This window comes from Neopsephotus bourkii, unplaced genomic scaffold (genome assembly GCF_033783945.1).
Source record: "Neopsephotus bourkii isolate Nb327-2 ecotype Australia unplaced genomic scaffold, CSIRO-AGI_Nbou_v1 NB_659, whole genome shotgun sequence".
Lineage (NCBI taxonomy): Eukaryota > Metazoa > Chordata > Aves > Psittaciformes > Psittacidae > Neopsephotus > Neopsephotus bourkii.
The window spans coordinates 4,218,141-4,240,792 of NW_026901158.1; the positions used below are offsets into that span (position 1 = coordinate 4,218,141).

Genomic DNA, 22,652 nt, shown 5'->3' on the forward strand with positions numbered 1-22,652 from the left:
CCACTGCTGTGGCATTATGTAGCTGGCATGTGGACACAGCTCTGTGACTTTCCATATAGTTGTTCCCCTAAGATGCACTTAAGATGGGAGACCTCAGCTGTTCCATGCACATTCACTCTGAAACCAAAGGCTTTCTTCTCTGTCAGCTCTGCTTTTAATGGAAGGCACTAGAAAATAAGTTTTGTGCATAATTTTATAAGTATCTTTCAGAGCTATAATCTTACCAATAGTACACGATACTTTTCCTAAGAACAGAGTTTTAACTTGGGATGTTCCAACTGTACTTCAAGGATGTAAAATAGAAAGTTGGTTAACAAACAACACTGGAAGTCCAGGTGATCTGAGTTCCATTTCTAGTTGTCCTATTCAAATTTGGGCAAGTATTTTAAAGGGACAAATGCAGGATGGCAGATGATAATGCAGACCTCCCTTTGATGCTGTCTGCATGTTCTGTGGAATGCTTTCACAATGCCACTCCAATATAAGGTTACTGTGCTGGTGCAGCAATTTCACCTTGCTCTTATCCATAGATCTCAAAGCAAGTCTGTGTCATTATCCTCACTTTGCAAATGGGAAACCTGAGACATGGAGAGGGATAGTGGCTGGTTCAGATCAGCTGACAATGTCAAAACCAGGAATGCAATCCTTCTTTGAATTTTGAGTCTCCTATGTGGTGTTCTCCATGATGCTACAGTATCAGTTTCTGGACTGTCTTCCCCAGGTTCTCTCACAGCTGAGTGTCCACCAAGCCTGATGTATTTACAGTTAAGCTACTCCAGGCTGGATCTAAATAAGGAGCTGGGTAGGGATGTGTGACTGACACACTGGTTCACCATGTTCACACTCTCAGGATGGAGCCCTTTCAAGAACAGGAATGCTCCATCATTTCTGACTTCCCCTTCCTCAACTGAGACAAGAGATAATTTTTATTTTATAAAGAAAAGAAACCAGTAGACTTGACCACTGCCAAAAATCCCACCAAAGCTCCTAATATAGAAGGGTCTGGGGTGTAAGATAAAGTCTCATTGCTTTAAAATTATTCAAGAGGAAGGCAGAATCAATGGGGTAGAGTTATTTTTAACTCCTTATTCTTCATGAGAAAGCCTTGAACCTCAGAGTTGTGTCGGCCAGTGCTGAATGTGGCTGTTGTGCTTAGAACTTGACTTAGGAGCCCTCAATGCACAGAAGAATTAAACGGCTTAGAGGTTGTTCATGGCCTGGAGAATAGTAGATTATGGATTGGAACAGAAACAGCTGTGAGAAACTTGGCTTGAGAGTGGTGCAGAAACCACAGGGGTGTGACTCATCTGGAGACATCTAAAGTTACAGGAGAAATGAGGCTCCTTTTCTCTTCAGGGAGAAAAGTAGGTGCGTTGAAGGCATGACTTCTGTCCTACTCTAGATAGGTGCTTTAGGAGGAGCTAAATTGATTCCTAGATATGTTACTTGCCAAAAAGGGAGCCTTTGAGTGACTAGCTCACACTGGAGATACCCTGTCCTACTTTGCTGCTGCAGAGGGTTTTCTGCCTTGTATCCCATGGAGGGCTTGGGGCAGCACTTGCACCGAGGCAGCCAAGTCTGAACACATCCTCCCAGCACAGGTCAGGGCTTACACTGGGGCCAGCTCTCAGTAAAATCCCCTGACACAAGCAGGACCAAAGTCACCAACTTGAACCCAGCCAGAGACCCAGCCGTGGTGGGAGGCAGGATGACAGCAGTCCATATGGTCTAACTGCACAGTGACCTGGTAACAGTGGTGTGACAGGCTGAAGTAATGCAGAGTGCTGAAGATGCTGATCTGACAATGGTAAGATGCTGCACAGCGTATTGTCAGCACAGAAACCAAGGATGTGCCATGTGGGAATCTCTTGTTACCCTCTCTGTCACAGCTGAAGTATCTGGACAGGGAGTCTGCACAGGTCCAGGGCAGCTCATCCAAATGTAGGAGAGTCTATCTGCTATGATCTTGAGCTGTACTGATTTGGTTATTGCTGCCCTAGGAGTAGTGTGAATGGTCATATGTTGGCCCATACTCTTGCAGCTCAGATGGGAATGGTCAGGTTTTTTCTCTTCCGTTCACTTGGGTGTTTTTACTGTTTGGGTTGTTTGGGGCTTTTTTTCCAGAAACAGTAAAGGGAAAACAAAGCAATTAACTATACACCAAAACTTAGTGACTAGTGTTATTCTGAAGTGCTAAATTCCTCTCCCAGACCTAGGGAAGGCAGTGTGGGGGAGAAGTGCTGCTCTGAGCACTGAACAGGAGCAGCTTGCTCAGTAAACATCTGAATTGTTTGCTGTAAATCTGACTCTCCCTGCTGTGCAATGTTCCTAAGAAAGCCTACCCCCTGCATTCCCTTAGGCCCCTATGTTCATGTTTGCCGTTCTCATACTGCACTTACCAAGGTTATTTGTGTGGATGGGGGCTCCCTGTTGATGCCTGGGTGGCAGAAGCAAAGGGCTGACAGGCCTTTCCTGCCAATCTGTCTGTTGTTCAGATGAAGTGGTTGGAAAGTGCTCACTCTCCAGTTCCCTCTTTGGCTCAGGCACTCCGATAAGGCATGGGCTGTCCTATCTTGCCCTGGGAGCTGTTCCTCCTCCCTAACAGGCCCACTTTGCCGGCTGACAGTTAGCAGCCGGCAGTGCTTGATAAACTTATCAGAGCAAAGCTGAGCCCAGTGCACACTCAGCTCCTCCCCAGCCTCAGATTTCCCCATTCTTAGGGACTCTTTGCTGTCTGCCTGTCAGTCCATCTGGTATGGTGAACAAGATCACCCTGGGCCCAACAGGTCAAAATCAGCCCAAGGACCAGATTGAAAAATGCTTGTATTGAAGTAACACCGTTAAAATGAAGATATCAAGTGAGGTGTTTGTAGCATCTGTATCCAGTTCTGTCTCTCTGGAATGTTATTCACTGGTGAAAATGCTGCTCATGTCTGATTTATCTTCAGTGTTTCTGCTTGCCCTGTTTCTCCTCTCAATTGGCAGTTTAGTGGTTTTAATGTAGGGGTCTTGCTGTGCTTGGAGGATTTCTTTCTAAGCCAGTTACAGAACTAGGTTGCTTTGCTGAATTAAGTTTCTATCACTTGTTATGGCACTTGGGCGTTCTAAACTGAGATCAAGGCTTCATTGTAGAGGTGCTGTATGTAGAAGATAAGGAGGGGCAGGCCCATTCCTGACTATCTTACTGTTGAAATAAACAAGTGAAATGAAGGGGAGAGGGGCAATTATTATCCTCTTCTCACAGATGGGTGAAGCTTTCTGTGAGCCTCATAGTGAGCTGAACAACTTCAGAAATTCAGAGCTCATGTCTTGCCCTAGGTCATGCAGGAAGCATGTGGTAGATCTCAAGTCTCAGTTCAGGGTTGCAGCCTTAACATCAGTGTGTCTGTGGTGACTGTTAGTTGTGAGATGGTTTGTCAGAGCTCTGCAGGGATATGTGTTTTCTTGGCTCTCATTCAGCTGAGATGCAACTGATAGATTTATTATCCTTCAATAAGTTTGGTGTGGCTGTTCCAGGTTGTCTCTTCTGTGTGGATGTGCTATTCCAGGGGAGAAGTGGGAAAAATTCTCTGCTTTGTGAGCAGGAATGTTTTCCCTACACAAGCAAATGTGTGTGTGCAGCTCTTTCTGGGAGATAGTATAATGCTTTCAGTTTTCCCCTTGTGTGCCATGCTGATGGGCTGGAACTAACCTGCTTGTGTGTCCCCATCTCCTACACTGTGGCCCTGTGGGAATGACCTGCTGTGAGGACAAGGGACTCTGCTCTTATCACTTTTTACACTGAAGGCTTTCTCTGATGTCTGGGCAGGAAGCAACTAGACTCAGCAAGTTTTAGTTTACTTCTCCCCTTCCCCCTCCCAAATGCAACCTGTACCTAAATGAAGCCTAATTCTTCCCTGTCCTTTCTGTCAGTTCTTTTTAGGCCTTCCCTAACCATTGCCAACATAATGTGAAAACTTCAGGGTTTTCCTTCCTTAGGAATCCACTCTGTGGAGGTTAATACAACCTGAATATAAGTTCCAGTGTAATGGCATGATAGCTCTGCTTCCTGCAGGTGTCCTGTGGCTCTGCCTTCATTAGGAAGATGCATCATGTGCCCACACTTCAATCCACCCTTGATCATAGTATTTCTGGGCTGCTGTTCTCAGTGCCTAAAGGGTGTCTGGAAGACACAGAGGCACCTCTCTCCTTCTGACAAATGCCCCAGGTTATTGCTTTGCATGTCCCTCATTTGCTAAACAAAACAGCCCAAAGACCAGGATTTTCTTTCCCTGGCAATAAAGGGAAGATGTGAGGAGGACTGGGGAAGGGCAGGGTGCAGGGCGGGCTTGGAGGGAGGCAAAACAATCAGCTCTTTCTTCAGCTATGAAGATTAGTTGAGATTTTGCTTTTTGTTATCTGTTTCCTTGATTGACCAGAATGTTTTTGATGCAACGGGAGATGGTGGGAAAGGGGTTGTTTTCAGAGTGGTCAGAACTGGGGAGGATTTGCGTGTTTGGAGAACAAGGGCAGGTGTGTTTGGAGTTGGTGACAGCCACAGCCTGATCCTGACAGGTTCTGAGCATTCTTGGGTACCTGTCATGTGGATTCAGCATGGAAGGATCCAAGGATCATGGAAGCCCTTTGCCTGCTCCATACAGCAGGCCTGCCCTTGGCTGGTGCTGTGTTGGGAGTGGAATGCTGTCTCCCAACCTGGTGTGCTGAAATTTGGGTAATGCCAGATCTGTTTTATCCCTTGCTCCTTCACCTGCATTTCCAGAGCTTCAGGGGGTGCAGATGAAAGCCCAAATTTGGGCTGCTAGCATCATAGTCCTGAAGGAAGCAGAGCATTACACAGTGGTCTGAAAGTGCCACTTTGTTACTCAAGAGGAAGAAACTGTAGTGTCTTAGTGGAAAACCGCAAGTTAATTCCTTCTCCTCCTCCTCTTCCCCTTCCCTTCGCAGGTCCTGACTCTGGCTGTACTGTCTCACTCTACCTTTGCCAGCTGGCCTCCATCCACATTCTGTGTTCATAGAGATATACTCCCAGTGCTGGTGGGAGTGGGTCACCCTGGCCCCCTTGGGCTGCTTTGGCCACAGACTTGTTTTCCTGAGCACAGTTCTGCAAAAGCATGCTGCCTAAGGCCATCCCAGTGTGCTTCTCTACATACTGCCCATCTATCTAAAGCAGTCCTTGCATCTCCTGGGGATGTGCCCACCAGTCTCCTCACAAATGTATGGGTATGGCTGACACTGCCTCCTTCAGTGTAACTAATTCCTCTTCAGTAAGCACAATAATGGTTAAAGCAGCTGCCTGCCCTAGAGTCTTGAGAAAATAAAATACAGGACTGGGTAATCTTGCTTGGTTAGGAGGGAGAAGCAGGCTGTAGAACAACCTTAGGAGTGAAGACCACAGCTGCCCATTGAAGGTTATACCTCCTCTGTATCATGGAAATCAAAGATAGGAATGGAAATCTAATGGCTAGAGTAGCCCTTGTTCAGCAGGCTCAGGAGAACCAGCTGCCTGATTTGCTTTTATGAGTGGTTTTACAGGCAGTCTTGCCACAGTGCCAGTCTGTGTGTGCCAGCGCTTCCCTCCAGAATGGCCTTAAGTGTGCAGCTTCAGAGAAGTCAGACACACCTACTGTGCCAGGACACAGGCAGGGAAGTCTGTGCTGTTGTGCCTGTGTGTTTTGCGGCTGGAGGTTATTTACTGCTGAGCAGTTCAGATGCTGACATGCTCGTTAAATATTTCTGTTTGCAGATTTGTGGAGGATAAACAGGGTTTGCATTTTTGGCAGCAGTTTCAATAAGCTGAGATGACTTTGAGTAAGGCTTGTGCATGTGAGAGTGTTCAGGTGTTATGGTCAGGACCTGGGGACCAGTTCCTTTAGCCCCAGTTGTGTCAGAGGTCATACACCTCCCCTGGAGTCTCTGACCAGAGAACCTGACCAGGTTCTAGCATGACCCAGGAAAGGACAGCAGTTCTGGTAACAAAAAAATGGGGGTTTTAGTAACACTGTCTGCTGGGCATACAATCCCATGTCATCTGTGATTATAGCTACACAGCTCTCTTGCTCTGCAGAGCTGACTTGCTGCCTGTGGGGGACTCTACACCGATTTGTCTCTGAGAATGAATGTCTCTTATCCCAGGCTTTGAGCACTGTTTGTGGCTGTTCTTTAGCCAATAGGCCCCTGCTCCCTGAATTTGATTTCTTTCAAGTGTAAGTTTTAGAGCCTTGTTCTGCATGTGAACTTCCATCTTTATTTCCGCTTGAATCATATGGGAAAATGCTGTGCTCTCTCCCTTCTCCTTTTCTCCTCCATCCTCAGTGCCTGAACCTCCAGAACCAAGTGTGAGCTTTTCTTGAAATGGGTATTTTTAACATGGAATACACTATGTTAGCCCAGTTACCGAGAGGAAACAGATTTATCAGATAAATCCCAGCAGTCCTGTACATGTTGTCACTGTCTGGTATAGTGCAATAAAAATATACATTAGAACAATTATAAATACATTTACAGTGTACAAGTAAAGCCAGGAGTACAGACTCTTGAGCTTCCAGAATGAATATTAATGACTAACAGCTTAGGCACATAAAAAAGGGGCAAGTACATTTTAGGTCTTAGGAGAATAACTGGAGTTACAGCAGTGTAATTGAAGGCAGGATGGACTTCTCTCCTGGCAATAAATGAGTTTTCCGTGTCTTCTTTGCCCATGATGGCCCATTCTCCAGGCTACTTCCCACAGGTGTCATTGTCCAAGGCCACATGTTTAGTGATGTAGTTATGGGGTGAGCTGTGTGCTGATACAGTGCCCTGCTTAACTGAAAGAACTTGTCTTTTTAATGCTATAATAATACTTTGTCCTTCCTGTTAAGAACTGGAGGGACTCTATAAACCTGAGTGAATGACTCCACATCACCAGGAGGGGTGGAGAAATAAAAGCCCAGTGCAGTGACTTGCCAAAGGTTATATAGTGAGAACATAGCACAGCTTGGAGGGGAAGTGGCTCTTTACTTGTTCCAGTGCTTTGCTTTAACCCCTAGACCTGGAAGGAGGAAATATCACAGCTGTTTGTACAATATTTGTAAGGTACTTGCATACTCTGCCAAAGTGTACAGGCTGGGTCACTTCCTCCTTTGAGAGAGTGGCTGGAAAGCAGAACTCTGGCCCTTGACGTTGATACCCAAGGGCCAGTCCTGACTATGCAGTGACATAGGATTGCCCAGGACACCTCTAAGTTGGTATGCAGCGAAATACTGTGGGACATACCGGCCTGGATGACTAGAGCAGCCAGTCTCTCTTGTGTGGTACTGAGACATGGGGCTTATTAGCTTATGCCTCATGCTGTGGCATGGCTCTCTCTGGAGCTTGGTTGGATACCACTAACTCAGGGATCTTTGCAGCACAATACATATGGGGAATGCATTTAGAGACCCCTGTTATCAGCTAGGGATAAGGAGCTGTTTTCTCAGTGTTTTCCTCCCACTCCAAGCTAAAAATACAACACAGTTAACTTGTCATTTGATCACAGTAAATGTTCTGCTGAAAGAAAATTACTTTAGGTGCCTGTTGCCAGAATTTATGACCTGGGCAAGTCTCTGCAGAAGCCTTGTCCAGGTTGAACACAGCTCACTGAACACAGTCTATTTGCATGCCCTGGCCTTATCTTCCTAACCATCAAAGCAGAACATGGTTACAGCACTAACTTGGCACAGACCGTTGCTGCCACTAGCCCAGGAGTTCCCATCTCACTGCTGGTTCAGTCTGATGAACCAAATCCTGCACATGGTGTAAAACCAGAGTAATAGTGACCTTGGAGGAACTCCTCTGGCTTTGCACTTGAGCAGGTGATGTCAGATATGGGCTGGTACCTGTTGTAATTGAAAAGTGAGAGCTCCTGCAGGTTTCTTTGTCACCTACTGGGATGCACAAGGCCCTGGTGTGCCAGAACTCCAAAGCCAATGACATGACTTTGCCAGTCCCTAAGGGAACACAGGACACTATATGGGCTTCACAGGGTAAGCAGCCCCACGGTGGATGGAGATGCTGGGGAGAGTCTTATTCCCTGGAGTGGAAGCTCCAGCAAAGACTGGGAGCCATCTCTCACTTGAGACTGTGCTGGGTCTCTCGGTGCCTCCGTAGATCCACCTTGCGCTGGAAGCCCTTAGCACAGAGCTCACAGCTGAAGGGCTTGAAGCCGGTGTGCTTGCGGCTGTGAGTGATGAGGTTGGAGCTCTGGCTGAAGGCTTTACCACATACCTGGCATTTGTGGGGCTTCTCCCCTGCAGGGCAGAGAAAACGTTAAGAAACACTTCCACAGATGAGAGAAGGGAGGTAGAAATGCCCTTTGGCAAATGCAGACCTGACTGGCTATGCTTGGGTGCCAGAGTGCTGCCAGCCCAGCTGTCCTGCGCTCTGATCTAGCACCAGAGGGTGAAAAGAACCAGAGGCAGTATGACCCATGTCCTTTCTGCATCCAGGGCTAGGTACAACCATGACAAGCACCAGAGGCTGGTCAATAACCAGCTCCTTGTCACACAGGAGGACATGCATCTCAGTGATGCTTAGACTTTCTGCTTTCTTACCGCTTTCTTACAGGGAAGAATGTCAGTCCAGTGCCTTTAGGCACCTATTCACAGTCCAGTATCTCTGTCTGGGGTCTATGTATGTGTATTAACACGATGGACTCTAATTTGCATTCGCTTACTAGGACTATTTTGTTTCTCACCAGTATGGATGTAAGTGTGTTTCTTCATATCCGACTTCTGGTGGAAGCGCTTGCCACAGTATTGGCAGGGATAGGGCCGTGTGTCTGAATGGATCAGCAGATGAGTGGAGAGAGTGGAGGAACGTTTGAATGTCTTCCCACACATCTTGCACTCAAAACTTCTTTCCTGTTACAGAAAGAAAATCACGCGAATGTCTGTGACTGCAAGACATGTGACAGAACTTGAAGAGTGTTACAAGTGTTGAGAGTAGTAGATTTGCTAAGCAAATCTCCTTGCCTCATGGACTGATATGCGAGGTGCAGTACAAAGAGAATGTGGGAGGGATACTTATGGAAATGGATTATGTCTTGTGATCCAAACTCCTGTGCGCTTTAGGAAGAGATGAGGCACAGAAGAAAACAGGTAGCAACAATCCTCCATTCCCATCTCAAGGGCAGTCTCTGATTCGTGAGACCATAATCTATGGTCTTCAGAGCTCCTACCATTGTCATTGAGTGCTACAGGAAAGCCACCTCATTTGTAACCTTAGAAATATTACTTCCTTTATGATGGAGAAAGCAATAGCTAAGGTCCAGGCACTCCTGAGCTCTGTAGTGCTGGTTCTCTGGAAACATACTACCCACCTGGGAATGAATATTGGTATGCTGTTCCAGGCTTACAGCGTGTCCAAAGGTTTTGCCACATACTTCACAAGCGAAGGGACGTGTCCCACTATGAGACCTTCGGACATGGACCTCTAGTCCATGGGGAGTGGAGAATACCTGCAAAATAAAATGTCAGTGATTTTTTTAATGAGGTAGCTGCCTCATCTCTGTTTTAAATTCCTTCTTTTCATTTGAGTCTTCCCTCGCATGGGCCATGTGAACTGCATAATTCCTAGTGCCCTAGTCAGGAGAACAAGTAGGTACCCATTTTGAGCTGCATGCATTGCACTTTGTTGTAACCCAGTGAAACACTGATGTATGCAATGAAAATCCCTCCAGGCGCTCCCCATCCCTGAGGTTCTTGTCTGACACGCACCTTGTTGCACTTCACACAATGGTAGGTTTCCATGTCTGAGGAATAATGCATGCTGTAATCCAGAGGGGGCTCACTGCTTGGCAGGAGGTGGCTTCCATAGAGGCTAACTGGGTGCTCCAGAATGGCTGACTGCATGGTGGGAGACATCTGTCGGTAGCTGTATGGCAAATGGAAAGCATCCCAAGAAAAGCCGATTTTGTAGAATGAAGGGGTGCTTGTCGTGTTAGTGCAGTCTTTGATCTGCAGACTTGGGATGGCCATCTCTGAGTTTGGAAAAGAGAGGGAGAAGTGAGTGTCACACCTGCAGCTGGACACCAGTCAAAATGTTCCACAGGTACCACTCCTCCCCCATTTGATATCTTGCCTGACCTTGGGAGTTGCAATTGGTAACTCCTCCTTCTTTCACTCAAATCCTGATTCTCATACAAAGCTCCTGTTCTGACTTTGATTTCAGTCTCAGGAAATTTTATGGGAGAGAGAATGCTAAGGGAATATTAACCTCTCTACTAGCCCTGCTTCATATGGTGTTTGAACAAATATCATGAGAACACCTGCCTTGACCCATATAGCTACATTAGTCCTTGAGGTTTGGAGGCTCGCTCTTTGGGAATCAGCATCATCCTTCAGGGAAATGCTGATCTAGACCAGAATCATAAAGGGAAATACAGAATCCTCTTGATTAGCTCTGCCTAGGCCAGGTTTTACCATTGATGTCAAAATAAGAGCTGCTATTTACTGAAAATCTGGACCCAGCTGTAGGGTCTCCATAAGTCAGCCCACCCCTGACCTCATTTGCAATTGTGGCCTTGGGTAGCAGACCTTGAGCTGAAGGGCCCGATGGCATCCTGCTCAGGTACTGGACAGGGACACTTTCTTCTTTCAGTTCAGATGGGTCATTTTCTTGTTTTGGAATCACACATTCTAGGTCCTGTTTCTTTATGTCCTCCGGTGTCTTGTCTCCTATGTCTGTAATCATATAGTATTGTCACAGTTTATTCTGGATGCTAAGAGTTTATTAAGGTGGGGTTTGTACCTATGTATGAGCTCATGCTTGGATACATGAGTCCATGCTCAATTCCCTGAATAAGTGCAGAGTGGCACAATCAGCACAGCAATCAAGGTCTATCCATTGCTGAGAAACGGAAATTCCAAGCAGGACGAGATAGGTAACGTAGAGGGGAGCAGGAAGAAATGATAGAACACTTGATATGCTTTATAGTTAGAGAAAACCCTACAAGGCCACAATCTGTAACAATAATTTCCCTATTTAAAACTGTTTTCATTTGTGTGGGTAACTATCAGTCACTGATTTATTAACCTCCCCACCCCTCTCCTAAAAGAGTTCGTTATTGTTAACCTGAATTTATGGTCAGCCAAGTAGGGAAGCAGAGAGGGGAGGTAACTGCTTATGCAGCTTTGTCTCCTCCTGCTTGCACTCCCATTTCTCCCAGCCCCTAAAGGGACCAGCCAGCACTTGTTAGAAGTAGACTTTATAATAAGAAACTAAAATGGACAGAGATCCAGTTTGGTTGACATCTGGCATCCAAACCCTCTTGTGAGGGTCATACAACAAATGGTCAAAGGATGATGGCAGCAACTGAAATTAAATGTCACCTTTCTTTTTTATCAAACTTATCATAGGGCTGGACTCTGATATGATAGCCAGGGCTAGAACAAAGGGTATATTGATCCTGGATTTGAATAAAGAAAATTTGAATTGTGCCTGAAGGAAGAGGGTAATTGCCCCAGCCCTGCCACTGCTGTGGGAGAGCAGGAGCAGAAGCAGAGGGAGGACGGCAGGCCTAGGCAGAAGCAGTGTTGGTTGGTGTTAGTACAGTATATAGCAGCTGGCCCTTCACCTGTGAATGTGCAGGACTCCTTTCACAGTCAGTGTTAGGGTATCGCTAGTATTTTCTTTCTCTAGCTGTAACTTTCCTTGCAAATCATTAGGAGGAGGTGGTAACACTGAGGCAGAGAAGGTGTAGGTCCTGAGAGAATGTGTGCAATGAACACAGCAACAATCTAAATTTAGTTTCAGTGGGACAGTGTGCATTCGGCCTAAAGAAAAAGGGCACACAGCAGGGGATCAGTCTGTCCCTAGACTAACATCCCTGTGTGAAGCCCGTAGCTGCTCTCTAGCTCACTAATCCTACTCCCTTAGTTTGCTACTCAATTATTGATCTGCCTTGGTTTATTCTTACAAGCCCAGTGGATGGATTGACTCACCAGTGAAGGGAGAGGTTACTGGATCCCAGGTTAGTATAGGCAGGTCATCTTCCACAAAGCGGTGCTTATGGTAGGTATGAGCCTTTTTGCTCTTCACCAAAAAGGAACGTGGCATTTTCCATTCACTGCCTGGGCAGAAGGACAGAAAACTGGCAGGTAAATCTCTGTGGTTTGGGGTGTAATTTCTCATGTACTCCCCTAGCACATGCAGCAGTGACAAGTACTAAAACTCTTCTACTAGGGAGACAGAGAGTTCATCTCAAAGGCCCGTCCACCCAGCTGAAGAGCAGGGAATGTTCCATGTGCTTAGGTGCTTGGTGGATCTCAGCTCTGGGGAAAACACAGAGCTGTGGAGGGGGCTAAGCAAAAACCTTCTTTGCCACTGCATGTAGAAATGGGATGGCAGATTGCAATGAGATTGCAGATTACAGTATTCTCTGTAAAAACAACACTCCACAATCGACACCTAGTTTGAGGCAAAGCATTACTGCTATCTTCACATTATAAATGGCAAAACAGAGCATGTTTAAATTGAGTTCTGTGGCAAAGACACATTTGAAGCCAGAAGGCCTCTCTGGTAGCTCTCTGCTCTGGCTACAGGACGCAGTGCATTTGAATTTACCCTCCCTGAGAAACACTGGTTTGAAGGTTGAAGATCACCCCTTTGAGGAAGAGTCTGTCTTAGTGTTCGTATTGCCCCTTGAAGAGCACAGTCCTGAGCCATGTCATGGGCTTCTCTGTAAGATTGCTACAAAAAGAATTATAGGAACAACATCAGTAATAGGAGAGACAAAGTGGAAAATCCCCACAGCCACACTGTGTGGCAGGTTTCCTTCTTGTTGGTCAAAGCTGGAGCATTTTGTGTTCTGGCTGACAAACAGCAGTCAAGCAGAGGCAGAGCAGAAGTGCTGGTTAACAGAGGTAACATTTGGATTTGATTCAAGTATCACAGACCGTTGAAATGTTGGGTTAGAAACAAACATAAAATGCTGAAATTTAATCAAACAAAATCCTCTTGCAATACATCTGTTATCTTTACTACCCAGAACCCAGCCCGCCCTGTGCCCGCTCCCCAGGGCTAGTAACTGTTCTCATGGAGGCAGTATGACAACAGGCTCAATGCTGTGTGTGGCAATATCAGCTGGCACCTTATTTGCATATGTATTTGCATTTTCCCTTATAATTGTTCAGGATAGTAGCACTAAAAGCAAATCTTGCTGTATTTCATATGAAAAGTCAGCAGCGAGTCTGGCTCTCTGTTGACCAAAAAGTGCATTAAATTTCTTTTCGTGGAGCAGCTGAAATGCAGCCTACTTTTTTACTAAAAACAAACAGTTTGCTCCTGTTAAGTAGGAATGACCCGAAACATCTGTGTAAGCTGGGACAAAGCAGTGTAGGCTCCTGGAATCCCAGCCATGGATGGAAAAGGTCCACTCCACAGGGTTCTGAAGTGCTCACATTACCTCTACATGCTGAATATAGTCACACAGCCCAGTGATGTTTTGATTAAAGGTCCAAGACCCACATTTACACTGATGCCTATGGCTGCAAGTGCTGTGGAATTCACACAGCGAGGTGTGCTGTGGACAAATGGATTGCCAAACCTGCTGTGGTTGGTGAGAGTCAGGTGCTCACCAGCCCAGCTGCCTTTGGAAGCAGTTATAGCTGCCTTTTAAAATCTGGTCCAGGATTCCCACTGCTTCTTCTATGACTTCAGGGATAACTCTTGGTGTCTCTTAACCATTTTTTTTTTTATGCAATGACTCACCTGTTTTTCTTCATCTTTTTCCAAGAAATTTGCATGTAACTTGAGATGAGTAAGAGAAAACAGAGGCCAAGAGTAGATTTGTTAATTTAATTTTAGAAAGAGGACAAAACAGTGCTGAGAATGAACCATAAGTATGCCCTTGAGGGAAGGGACACTGAAGTACATTGCTGTATTTGCTGTATTTACTCTCCCCTAACTCTCTAATGAGCTTACTTCAAAGATTTGTAACATGTCTCTCTGCCTGGTGAAAAGCTGCAGGCGCAGAAATACCTCCAGTTTGGAACAAACACAAGTGTTCTGCAGTGGGTATAACCCTGCAGCAGTGTGCTCTGCTAAGCCTGTGCATCTCATGTCCTACCAGAAGGGCTTAGCTTAGAGGGTCTTGCTGGTCTTGGTTAGTCCCTGATGTGTGCATGGAGCTGCACTCTGCATCACAGATGTGCCCCAAGCTGAAGTCCTACCACAAACCTTTTCTACATGGAATTTCCACTCATAACAAAGGGATTTTCCCATGTGGTGGGGCAGCCTGTGTCCACGATGGAGGGTATTCAGACCAGTAAGCTTTAAACATTGTATTTTTCTGCCTTAATGAACCAATTAATTTCCCAGGGCTTCTTACACAGTGGAGGAACTCTGAATGTAGGGTGAAAGCCTGTGCCTAGCAGTGTCTGTTGGAAGAGTTCCTCTTCCTCCCCACTGGCTGAAGGACCCTATGGCATTAGCTGGACAGTTTAGCCAGGTAAATTACCCAGAACTGGAGATGGGTGCATAAGCAGTCTTGCAGTGCTTTATGATAGTACCTGTATGCTAACTACACAAAGGCACTAAGTGCAGCCTCTCTTTTCTGATGGTGGTTGGAAGTAGATGCGTATGAATTAATGGGATTTTTCCAGATGTGTTTGCCCCAGCATATGTGAAAGTCAAATTTGGTCCAGTATCTTGACCACTGATAAGGGCCTCTACTGAGCACAACGATCTTTAATGGACTACTGAGCGTTACAAAAGGAAGTTGCCTTCCCCCACCCCATTTTACAGAGAAAACAGGAACTGGGAGCCCAAAGCATAGTTAATTAACAACTGCATCGGGCTGTCTTTGTGAGTCACACAACCAGGTTAGAGGAAAGCTGGAAGCACAGATTGTGAGAGAAAAAATGCTGTCTGTCTTTGAAACTGAAGATTATCTGTAGCAAGTGATCAGCTGCTACTAATGGCTAACTGTATTTCATAGGGAAAGTAGTGCTATGGACAACAGACCCCGCTACATCTTAAAGTCGTTGAAGCTTCTGGTAAAATTTAGCTTCAACCTTTTGCTAAAAATTAAACTCTATATTTTTATGGAGTCTGTTCTTGCCAGCCCCTGTGACAGCAAGGGACTGGCAAACACACAAGGGAGCTCATTGCTTGGACAGGAGTGCCTACTGAAAATGGAAGTGTCATGGCACTTTTTGGATTCAATGCAGGATATAAAAGCAGTAGCTTGCTAGAACTGACACTCTCGTTTGTTGCCATTCATGTAGCTGTACAACAGTGTTGTAGTAGTTACCCCTGAGGGGAAGACAGCCAAAAGGACCCAAGAGGAAAAAACTGTTTCACTATTTTAGTGCAAAGAAGCACCTTAGAAGGGCTTCTTTTACTGGTTATAAATATCAGACCTCAAAGCAGACCCAGCATTTGTGTGTTCCCCTCCTATGTTCAAACTCAAAGTTCCTTAATCCTCAGTGATGCTCTCTGGTGACTTTGCAGAGTATCACATGTAAAACTGTAATGTAATTCTGGAACATTGAAGATTATGAAAAAAAACCCAACCCAAACCCAAACCCCAAATTAAAAGGGGTTTGTTTTTTTAGGGGGTGGTTTCTGACTTCACGATATGAATTTCACTTGATCCTTGGTGAAGCCCTAACTCCCGCTTCACTGCACGGCATCTTGGAGTATCAAAAAAATGCAGGATTGTGCCCTTTGATATAATTCAGAAGACATTCATATTCTCACTGAATTAGATTGGGAAGCTGTTCTCTCTGGTTCCTTCAGTGGGTAAATTTATAATACAAAACACTCTACTTGGAGCAGGTGTTTGCAGGATTGTGCTACACTGAATCAGGAGCCTCGTTTGCAGCATAAGTTCCATTCTAAAGCTGACTTCCATTTCCCTCTAAATTCAGATAATCCTGTTCTCAAATTTTCAAGGTTAACTGCAGAGCTTAAACCCTTCTTTCTGCTACACTCAGTGGAAATACTTAATTTTAACTTGCAATTTATAGATGTCTTCATGTGAGTTGATGAGTGTACAATGTTTTAGGCTAGAAAAGGTTTATTTCATTCCCATTGCTTAATTTATATTTAAATCTTATTATTGCTCTTTTCTGTTCTTTCTGGCAAAGGTGAAGTTTCCAAAGATAAAGAATAGTTTGTCTTTCAGAAGACATTTCTGAAGAAAAAACCCCACAAAAACAGAATACAACCTGTTTGAAATTTTTAAGAGCCCAAATAAAAGAAGAGGTTGTATGGATTCATGATTCTTTAAATATAAAGTCATATTTAAAAGCATTTCAGTTCTTTACAACAAAATTAATCATGTATCACTCATCCACCCTTGCAAACTCAAATGTACTTGGGGCAAGATACTTGAATGTGGGAGTTTTTTTTGTGGAAAAATGAGCAGAACATCTGGAATTCCTGTGGTAAAACTGGGCAAATGGACATTCTGGCAGGGAGAATAAATTATAATAGAAAATTTGTCCAAGATGAATGGAAATCCTTGTACATCTGTAGTATATAGAAAAATGTTTAGAATATAACTACAGCATTTGTTCTTTAGAAACTTCATTTAGCTCCCAGTGACGTTGGGAATGCCACTGGTTTTACCAAACTTTGCCTTAGGCTTCCATGGATAAATATATAGCGTGATCTAACAAATTCCACATCCCCTTAATGTAGAAATGCACTTACTGTGTGAACTTGCAAAATCTTTTTCTTTTCTGCTTTAATGTATTGAATCAATTTGGTGGTATATGAGGAGCATCTATAAATAGCTATTTCCATATGCTAGAAACTGTTACCCTAATCAGCATATCATCCTTGGGAAGGATGGAAAAATAAGAAAATAAGAGATTTGAAGCAAAAATCCTAAACAGGAGAGGACTGAATTTGCATAAAGCACAACTGGCACAGATGAACTGATGTCAGCAGAGGTGTGCTGGTTTCTGAGTTTAAAAGTCTGGCCCTGTAAAAGAGCAATTAAAGGGAAAAATATAGCATGCACTCTCCTCAATACTTAAGTATAAAAATTTGCATATAAAGGTTATTCCTGCTGCATGGAGCTTGCTGAGACACAGGTGTATGAGACCATTGTCACATCTTTTCTATTTTGTTCTGTTATTGCCATTTTCATATGTGAGAGTGAAGTAAGTATATGGCATATACTGAAGTAAGTATATGAAGTAAGTATCTGGTATAACTTTAAAAGACTTAACTCATTTGAATGAAGTGAACCATTATCATAAAGGAATCCTCAGGACAAGTGATTTAAGCAGTGGAATAGGTTACATATTTGCAAACACAAGCAAAGAAGAAAAAGCTCAGAAAAACATATCAGAGAAATGAGAAAAACAATTAAATTGTTTAAAAGGATAAATCAATCACCTCTCTGGGGGACTTTGCTTTACTGGGTTCGCCTTGAAATCTCCCCAGCCAAGCGAGATGTCGTCTTCTCTCTGGACTCTTCTTCCACTTTTTCACTTAGTCGCAGGCTGCTGAAATAGATACTTCTCCTTTTTTCTCTCTCTGTTTTTTTGCCCCTGTTCCCCTCCCTGATTTTTCAATCAGATTATTTGTGTCAAAATCTGGCGGTGAAGAAACAACCAATAGAGAAGCAGAGCCCAGACAGTATTTGCTTATCAAAACTTTCCAGGACTTTGAAAACTTGAAGAGAATTCACGATGCCCAGCTCGAAACCCTGGCAGCAGCACCCTTCACTCTCTGGGGCAGCTTCGCCTTCTGCAGGAATACTCCTTATTGACACAGAGCATGACACGGTGAAATAAGGTACCAAGCAGACATTTGTTATTTTGTCTTAAAAAAAAAAAAAAGCTCTTAAGAAACCTGTATTTTTACACACATTCATCCACGCATCGTGTCTTTCACAAACAGGCACACCATCTGTCTCGCATACACACACTCACATACTTCAGGCTCATAAACAAAGCCATCTAGCACATATGCACAAAATTATTTTATCCGAGAATGGATCTGTTATCTCTCCAATTTCCAAGGAAAAAGGAATAAATACTTGCACGGTAATAACTGAAAAAGATGTGTGTTAATCAGCCTTCATTTTTCTAGGCATATGTGTGTGCAATACATACATATTTGAGGCACTGCTCTATCTATATACAGCTGTATAGAAGATATAAATATAGATTTAAGAAAGCTCATTAAGCAAGCTCATTAACAAGCATCTTTGCAAAAAGCTCTTCAAGAGCAGTAATAAGAATTTGCACTTCTAACACTTGCTTTCAAAAAAGGTTTGAAAATGGGTTTGCAAAAGCAAAATAATTGACTGCCACCCCCTCTGTAAGGGCAGGATGGAAGGAGGGAGAATGAAGCAGAAGCAATGCCTTTTCTTAGATCACCTGGTTGTTCTCTAGCAGAGGTAGGAATAGGAGCTGCAGAGCAGTGATCTTCTTTTCAGAATCCTTGGTCATATCTCTTATTTAGGGACAAAGGAGACCTGATCTCCCCAAATGCTGGGGGGGGGTGGGGGGGGTGGTGGTGGTGTGTGTAATTCCTTGATTTCACCTCTTCTATGCCAGTTTTCCTGACTGTGCAAGTGTCCAATGTCATGAGTTCTACGTGCCTTCAGTATCCCTTGTGCTTACAGCACACTCTGTGCATGGCTGGAACTGGGACAGCGAAGATGCCTTCTGAGAAGTTTATAATCTAAGACATATATAAACACACAAGCAGCTGTTGAGTGCCAAGGGACATCACCAGCAGAGAAATACTTTTAGAGCATGGAGTTTTTCTGCTCTGTGTGAGCTTTCTAACACCGTTTTCCAAAGTCAGTTGTACTAAACCGTGACTCAGTCAGGTCCCTTTTCCTACCACAGCTCAAGGCGGTGAAAGCACCAGGAAACAATAATAACCATTTTACTGCCCTGCAAAAGGGTCGGCAGCAGACTGGCATTTCCCTGATGGAGCAGATGTGGTCCAGAGACGCTTCAAATTCATCACGGAGGTAATTTTGCATCCCGCCGTGGCAGGCAGTGCTCAGGTCTGATGGCCCTAGCGCTCTCTGCTGGGACAGCCACAAGTCACAGCCCTTGTCATCGCGGCTGTCATTGCCCCATGGCACTGGACAGGCTGTGCAATGGGGTTTGATGCAATGTGGAGATAGGAGCGTAGATTTCACCCACATTGAGAAAGATTATGATTTTGTTCTTAACCCATCTGTCATTTACTGAACATAATTAATTCTTGTTGTTTATAGAAGCAAACAATCCCTTTTCCCTCTCCCTCCTCCCCTCCTTATTTATCTAGCTGGGTTTTGCATGAAAGAAACATTCCCAAGGCATTGCACTAGCACACTGATTTGCATTGCCTTAAACACAGGCATGTGAGAGATTACATTTCCCGCTACAAAAACAAGTATTGTAACAGAAACCCAAAATGTACATTGCAGCTTCAGGGTTTCATATGAAGACAGTTACAGGAATTAAACAAAACAGCAAAATTACAAGCTGCTGAAAGGATCGAGATGTTATTTTATGAAACATTGGAGCTGGCTTCTGTCAGCACCCCTGAGCATAGGCTTTGACATAAAGTGGCTCTTAAAACCAGAGATAGTAAAAGCAAGTGGAAAAAAAAAACCAGTTGTGCAAAAAATCCCATAGAATGTTCAGTAAAACCAAAGAACACTGGCACAGTCCTTTGGAGAAGGAGGATGATGAATACACCTCCCAGTGTCAGGAAACTTGTGTAGACCAGCTGTAAATAAAACATCTGTATCAGAGGTTTTGCTTCTCAAAGTAGCTGTTGTCTCACAAAGACCAGTTATAACTGCATACAAACTGATGCTGGAGATAATGAGCAGAGATACCCTCTTTTATGACTATTATCACTGTGCTAGATTGCCTGAAGAGGGATGGGGACACGCTGTGTCCACCTCAGCTCTCACCCACCCCTTCTCCCTTTATTTTATTTCAGGATATTTATTTTATTTTGGGGTATATATACAGAGAAAACAGTTGCAGGATGGGAGAGCAGTCAGCTCTTGCCTTGGCTTGTGTTGTTCTTACTCTTCCCTAGATTTCTGTTTATGGCTTCTGTTAAACTTATCAGCTCTTCTCTCCATTGAAACCACCATCAAAAGGCATTTTATACAAGCGTAATTAAAAAGCAGAGTGCCAGAGATGCATTTTGGTCTTGAAGGGCCTTTGAGCTGACCCCGTGTGGTCATCTTATTTTATGTTCTTCCTGTTGAGATAAATTTCCAAGTTCTCTTCTTATTTCGGGGTCATCAGAGAGCGTAGAGCTGCAGAGGGCTTATCTGGGCTCGCATAGGCTTGGCCTGGCCCTGACCCTCATGGGCCACGGTGCATCTACAGCGAGTTCCACTTCTATCTGAGGACAGTTTGCTTTTGTGTATTGCTATGAGTTCTTCCTGCATGCCATGTGCTCCAGTGCATCCTGAGTCAATAGATTATTAAATGCATAACTCAGTAATAATAAACAGGTTAATTATAAAACATTGTGTCCGTTCTAATGCAGTCATTTTCCCTTTCAAATGTAGCAACAAACCCCTCCTCTAGCATCCATGTTTTCTTTGTCAATTTGAATATTACAGCAATTAAGTCACAGTAAAATAACAGGAGTAATTGCTTCCAGCTCTTTTCTGACGCTCTTCCTAATTTTCACTCTTTTCTGTGGCAGATTAAATAAACATGTCTTCTGCACAGCAGGAAAAGAAATACCATCACTCATTCCAGACTGTAATAAATATTAATTGCCATGTACAAGGCAGGACTAGATTAAAAACATGCTGGCTCCCAGCAGCTCTATCTCATCCAGAAGCAGGATGACCTATTGCAGGTGCATTGGGAAGAGATGAGAGCTGTGAAACACCACAACTAATGCAACCAAAGTTAAACATGAGCTGATGCTCTCAGACATGGTTCTGATCTGCTTTTATTTTTCTTACACAGTTTCCACCTTGCAAATTTAATGTCTGTGATTCCTACTGGCATCTGAGGAGAATTCAAATGGATTGAGGAGTCAGATCAGCAGCTGCATCCTTGGTGCATCCCCATGGAACTGCCCTCGGAGAATGGGGAACACCAAGACCTGGGGATTGACACACTGAGCCGAAAACCTGCTGGCTATGGCACACCTGACTAAAAGCTGGACAACATTCCCCAAGGTAATTTCTGTTCTTTCCTATTCAGCATTTTCCACAGGGAAAAAAATAACCTTTATTTACATGGAAGGATGGACTATTTTGTGTCATGTGGTTGCTGCATTTCAGCAAGAAAATAATCTTCATCCACAGTTTGGATGAAGAAGCACTCAGGGGTCCAAAAGAGGATGAATGACATGAGCTTTGCACATTCATCAAGCAGAAAGGCATCCCATTTTGAGTGCCTGCGCCTGGATGTCTTTCTAGGACTCCTGCAGTCCAGCACACACGGGTGCTCACTTAACACCACTCACACACAGAGCCACTTCACTGAGTTTATTATTCCCTTTCAGCATATTCACGCATAGTAAAAACCGCTTCCAGGCCGCAGCTTAACACCGGGCTCACGGCGTGGCCCGCGGCCCCTCCTGCCCTGAGCGGCCAAAGCCCCCGAACACAGGAGGCCCCGATCCGCGCCCCTGTGTGCCGCGGGGGCAGCAGGACAGGCACCAGCGCATCCCCGCCGGGCGCTCACTGCCCCAAACACCGCCCTCGGGCGCCGCCGCCATTCCCTCCGGCAGGGCCTTGTTTACCGGCCGCCGCCCGGCCCCGCCCCTCGTGACGTAGGCACCGCCCGGGGCATCTCGCGGCACCGCCCCCAGAATCACGCGACCTCTTCGGCGGCCGCATCGCTTCCCGCGCTGAGATACCTCCGCCGCGGGAGACCGGGTGAGCAAGGTGGCTGTCACCGCAGCCTCGCTGCCCCACATGGAGGAAGGCCCTTGACGGGGAAGGGACCAGCGGGGCGGTGAAGGACCCGAGCGGGGTCGGACGAGGTGGGGATGAAGCGGAGAAGTGGAACTAGTTTGTGCGGCGGAGGGATTCGAGGGGAGAAACGTCCTGTGAATGGGAGGGGGAGGCAGGGCCAAGATGGCGGCGCCCTGTGGGCTAGCGGAGCCCTGAGTGGTAAACAGCTGAGGGGAGGAGAAGGAGAGGTGAGTGCGCTGGGCCTCCTCCTTCCTCCCCCAGCGGGGCGAGAGCGGGGGCAGACGGGGGGAACAGAGAGAAGGAGGCAGAGAAACGAGATGAGGCGGGAGGCAGGGAGAAAGGGCTCGGGGAGGAGGCAGTAGGAGAAAGGGAAGGGGCCGGGGGGATGGGAAAGCGAGGGTAAAGCCTGGCGGGGGGAGATGTTTCCCCTCCGTCCCCTTTTCTTCTCCTGAGCCAAACTTGCCCCTTGTCGCTCCCCACCCCCGCCGCGGTGGGCCTGCCCGGGGCTGAGGTCGCAGGGTCCCGTCCCCCCCCCCCCCAGCAAACGCGCCCCTTTAATTCTATACGGTTTATCGAAAAAGGTTCAGCATCCCCGTTTCAGACGCTGAGTAGAGATTGCCAGACCTCCGCCTCCTCAGTTACTTGATCAAGAGGTTCCCTCGTCCGGGGTCAGGCATTAAAGCAGTTGTAAAGCAGTCCCCTTGGTGGAGAAGGCTTGTCTTATTTCCTTGCTCGTGGGTATGTAATGTTGTACAGGATGTTG

The 22,652-nt window shown here is 45.4% G+C and overlaps 2 protein-coding genes and 1 long non-coding RNA gene across 5 annotated transcripts in view; 1 reads left to right on the top strand and 2 right to left on the bottom strand.

Moving 5' to 3' along the window:
• GARNL3 (GTPase activating Rap/RanGAP domain like 3) overlaps positions 1–4,552 on the bottom strand; it is a 40,920-nt gene extending 36,368 nt beyond the window's left edge. Inside the window, exon 1 of the mRNA XM_061352685.1 lies at positions 2,400–4,552. The gene's annotated coding sequence lies outside the window, so the exon portion shown is untranslated. The remainder of the gene's footprint in view (positions 1–2,399) is intronic.
• Positions 4,553–6,390: 1,838 nt separating this feature from the next.
• On the bottom strand, positions 6,391–17,510 carry GFI1B (growth factor independent 1B transcriptional repressor). Of its 3 annotated transcripts, XM_061352692.1 has the most exons (7): positions 17,371–17,510; positions 11,961–12,089; positions 10,554–10,700; positions 9,735–9,997; positions 9,338–9,475; positions 8,714–8,879; positions 6,391–8,267 (listed from the first exon to the last, which is right to left on the bottom strand). In XM_061352692.1, the coding sequence occupies exons 2-7, from the start codon at positions 12,073–12,075 to the stop codon at positions 8,089–8,091; spliced, it is 1,008 nt and encodes a 335-aa protein (XP_061208676.1). In that variant the 5' UTR covers positions 12,076–12,089; positions 17,371–17,510; the 3' UTR covers positions 6,391–8,088. The 3 variants fall into 3 exon arrangements, with proteins under 3 accessions (XP_061208676.1, XP_061208677.1, XP_061208674.1); XM_061352693.1 differs by lacking the exon at positions 10,554–10,700; XM_061352690.1 differs by lacking the exon at positions 17,371–17,510 and having other exon boundaries at positions 11,961–12,595.
• On the top strand, positions 17,469–21,554 carry LOC133211886 (uncharacterized). Its single transcript, XR_009725312.1, has 3 exons — positions 17,469–17,772; positions 20,931–21,145; positions 21,475–21,554. It is a non-coding gene; the product is annotated as an uncharacterized LOC133211886 (long non-coding RNA).
• The last annotated feature ends 1,098 nt before the right edge of the window (positions 21,555–22,652 follow it).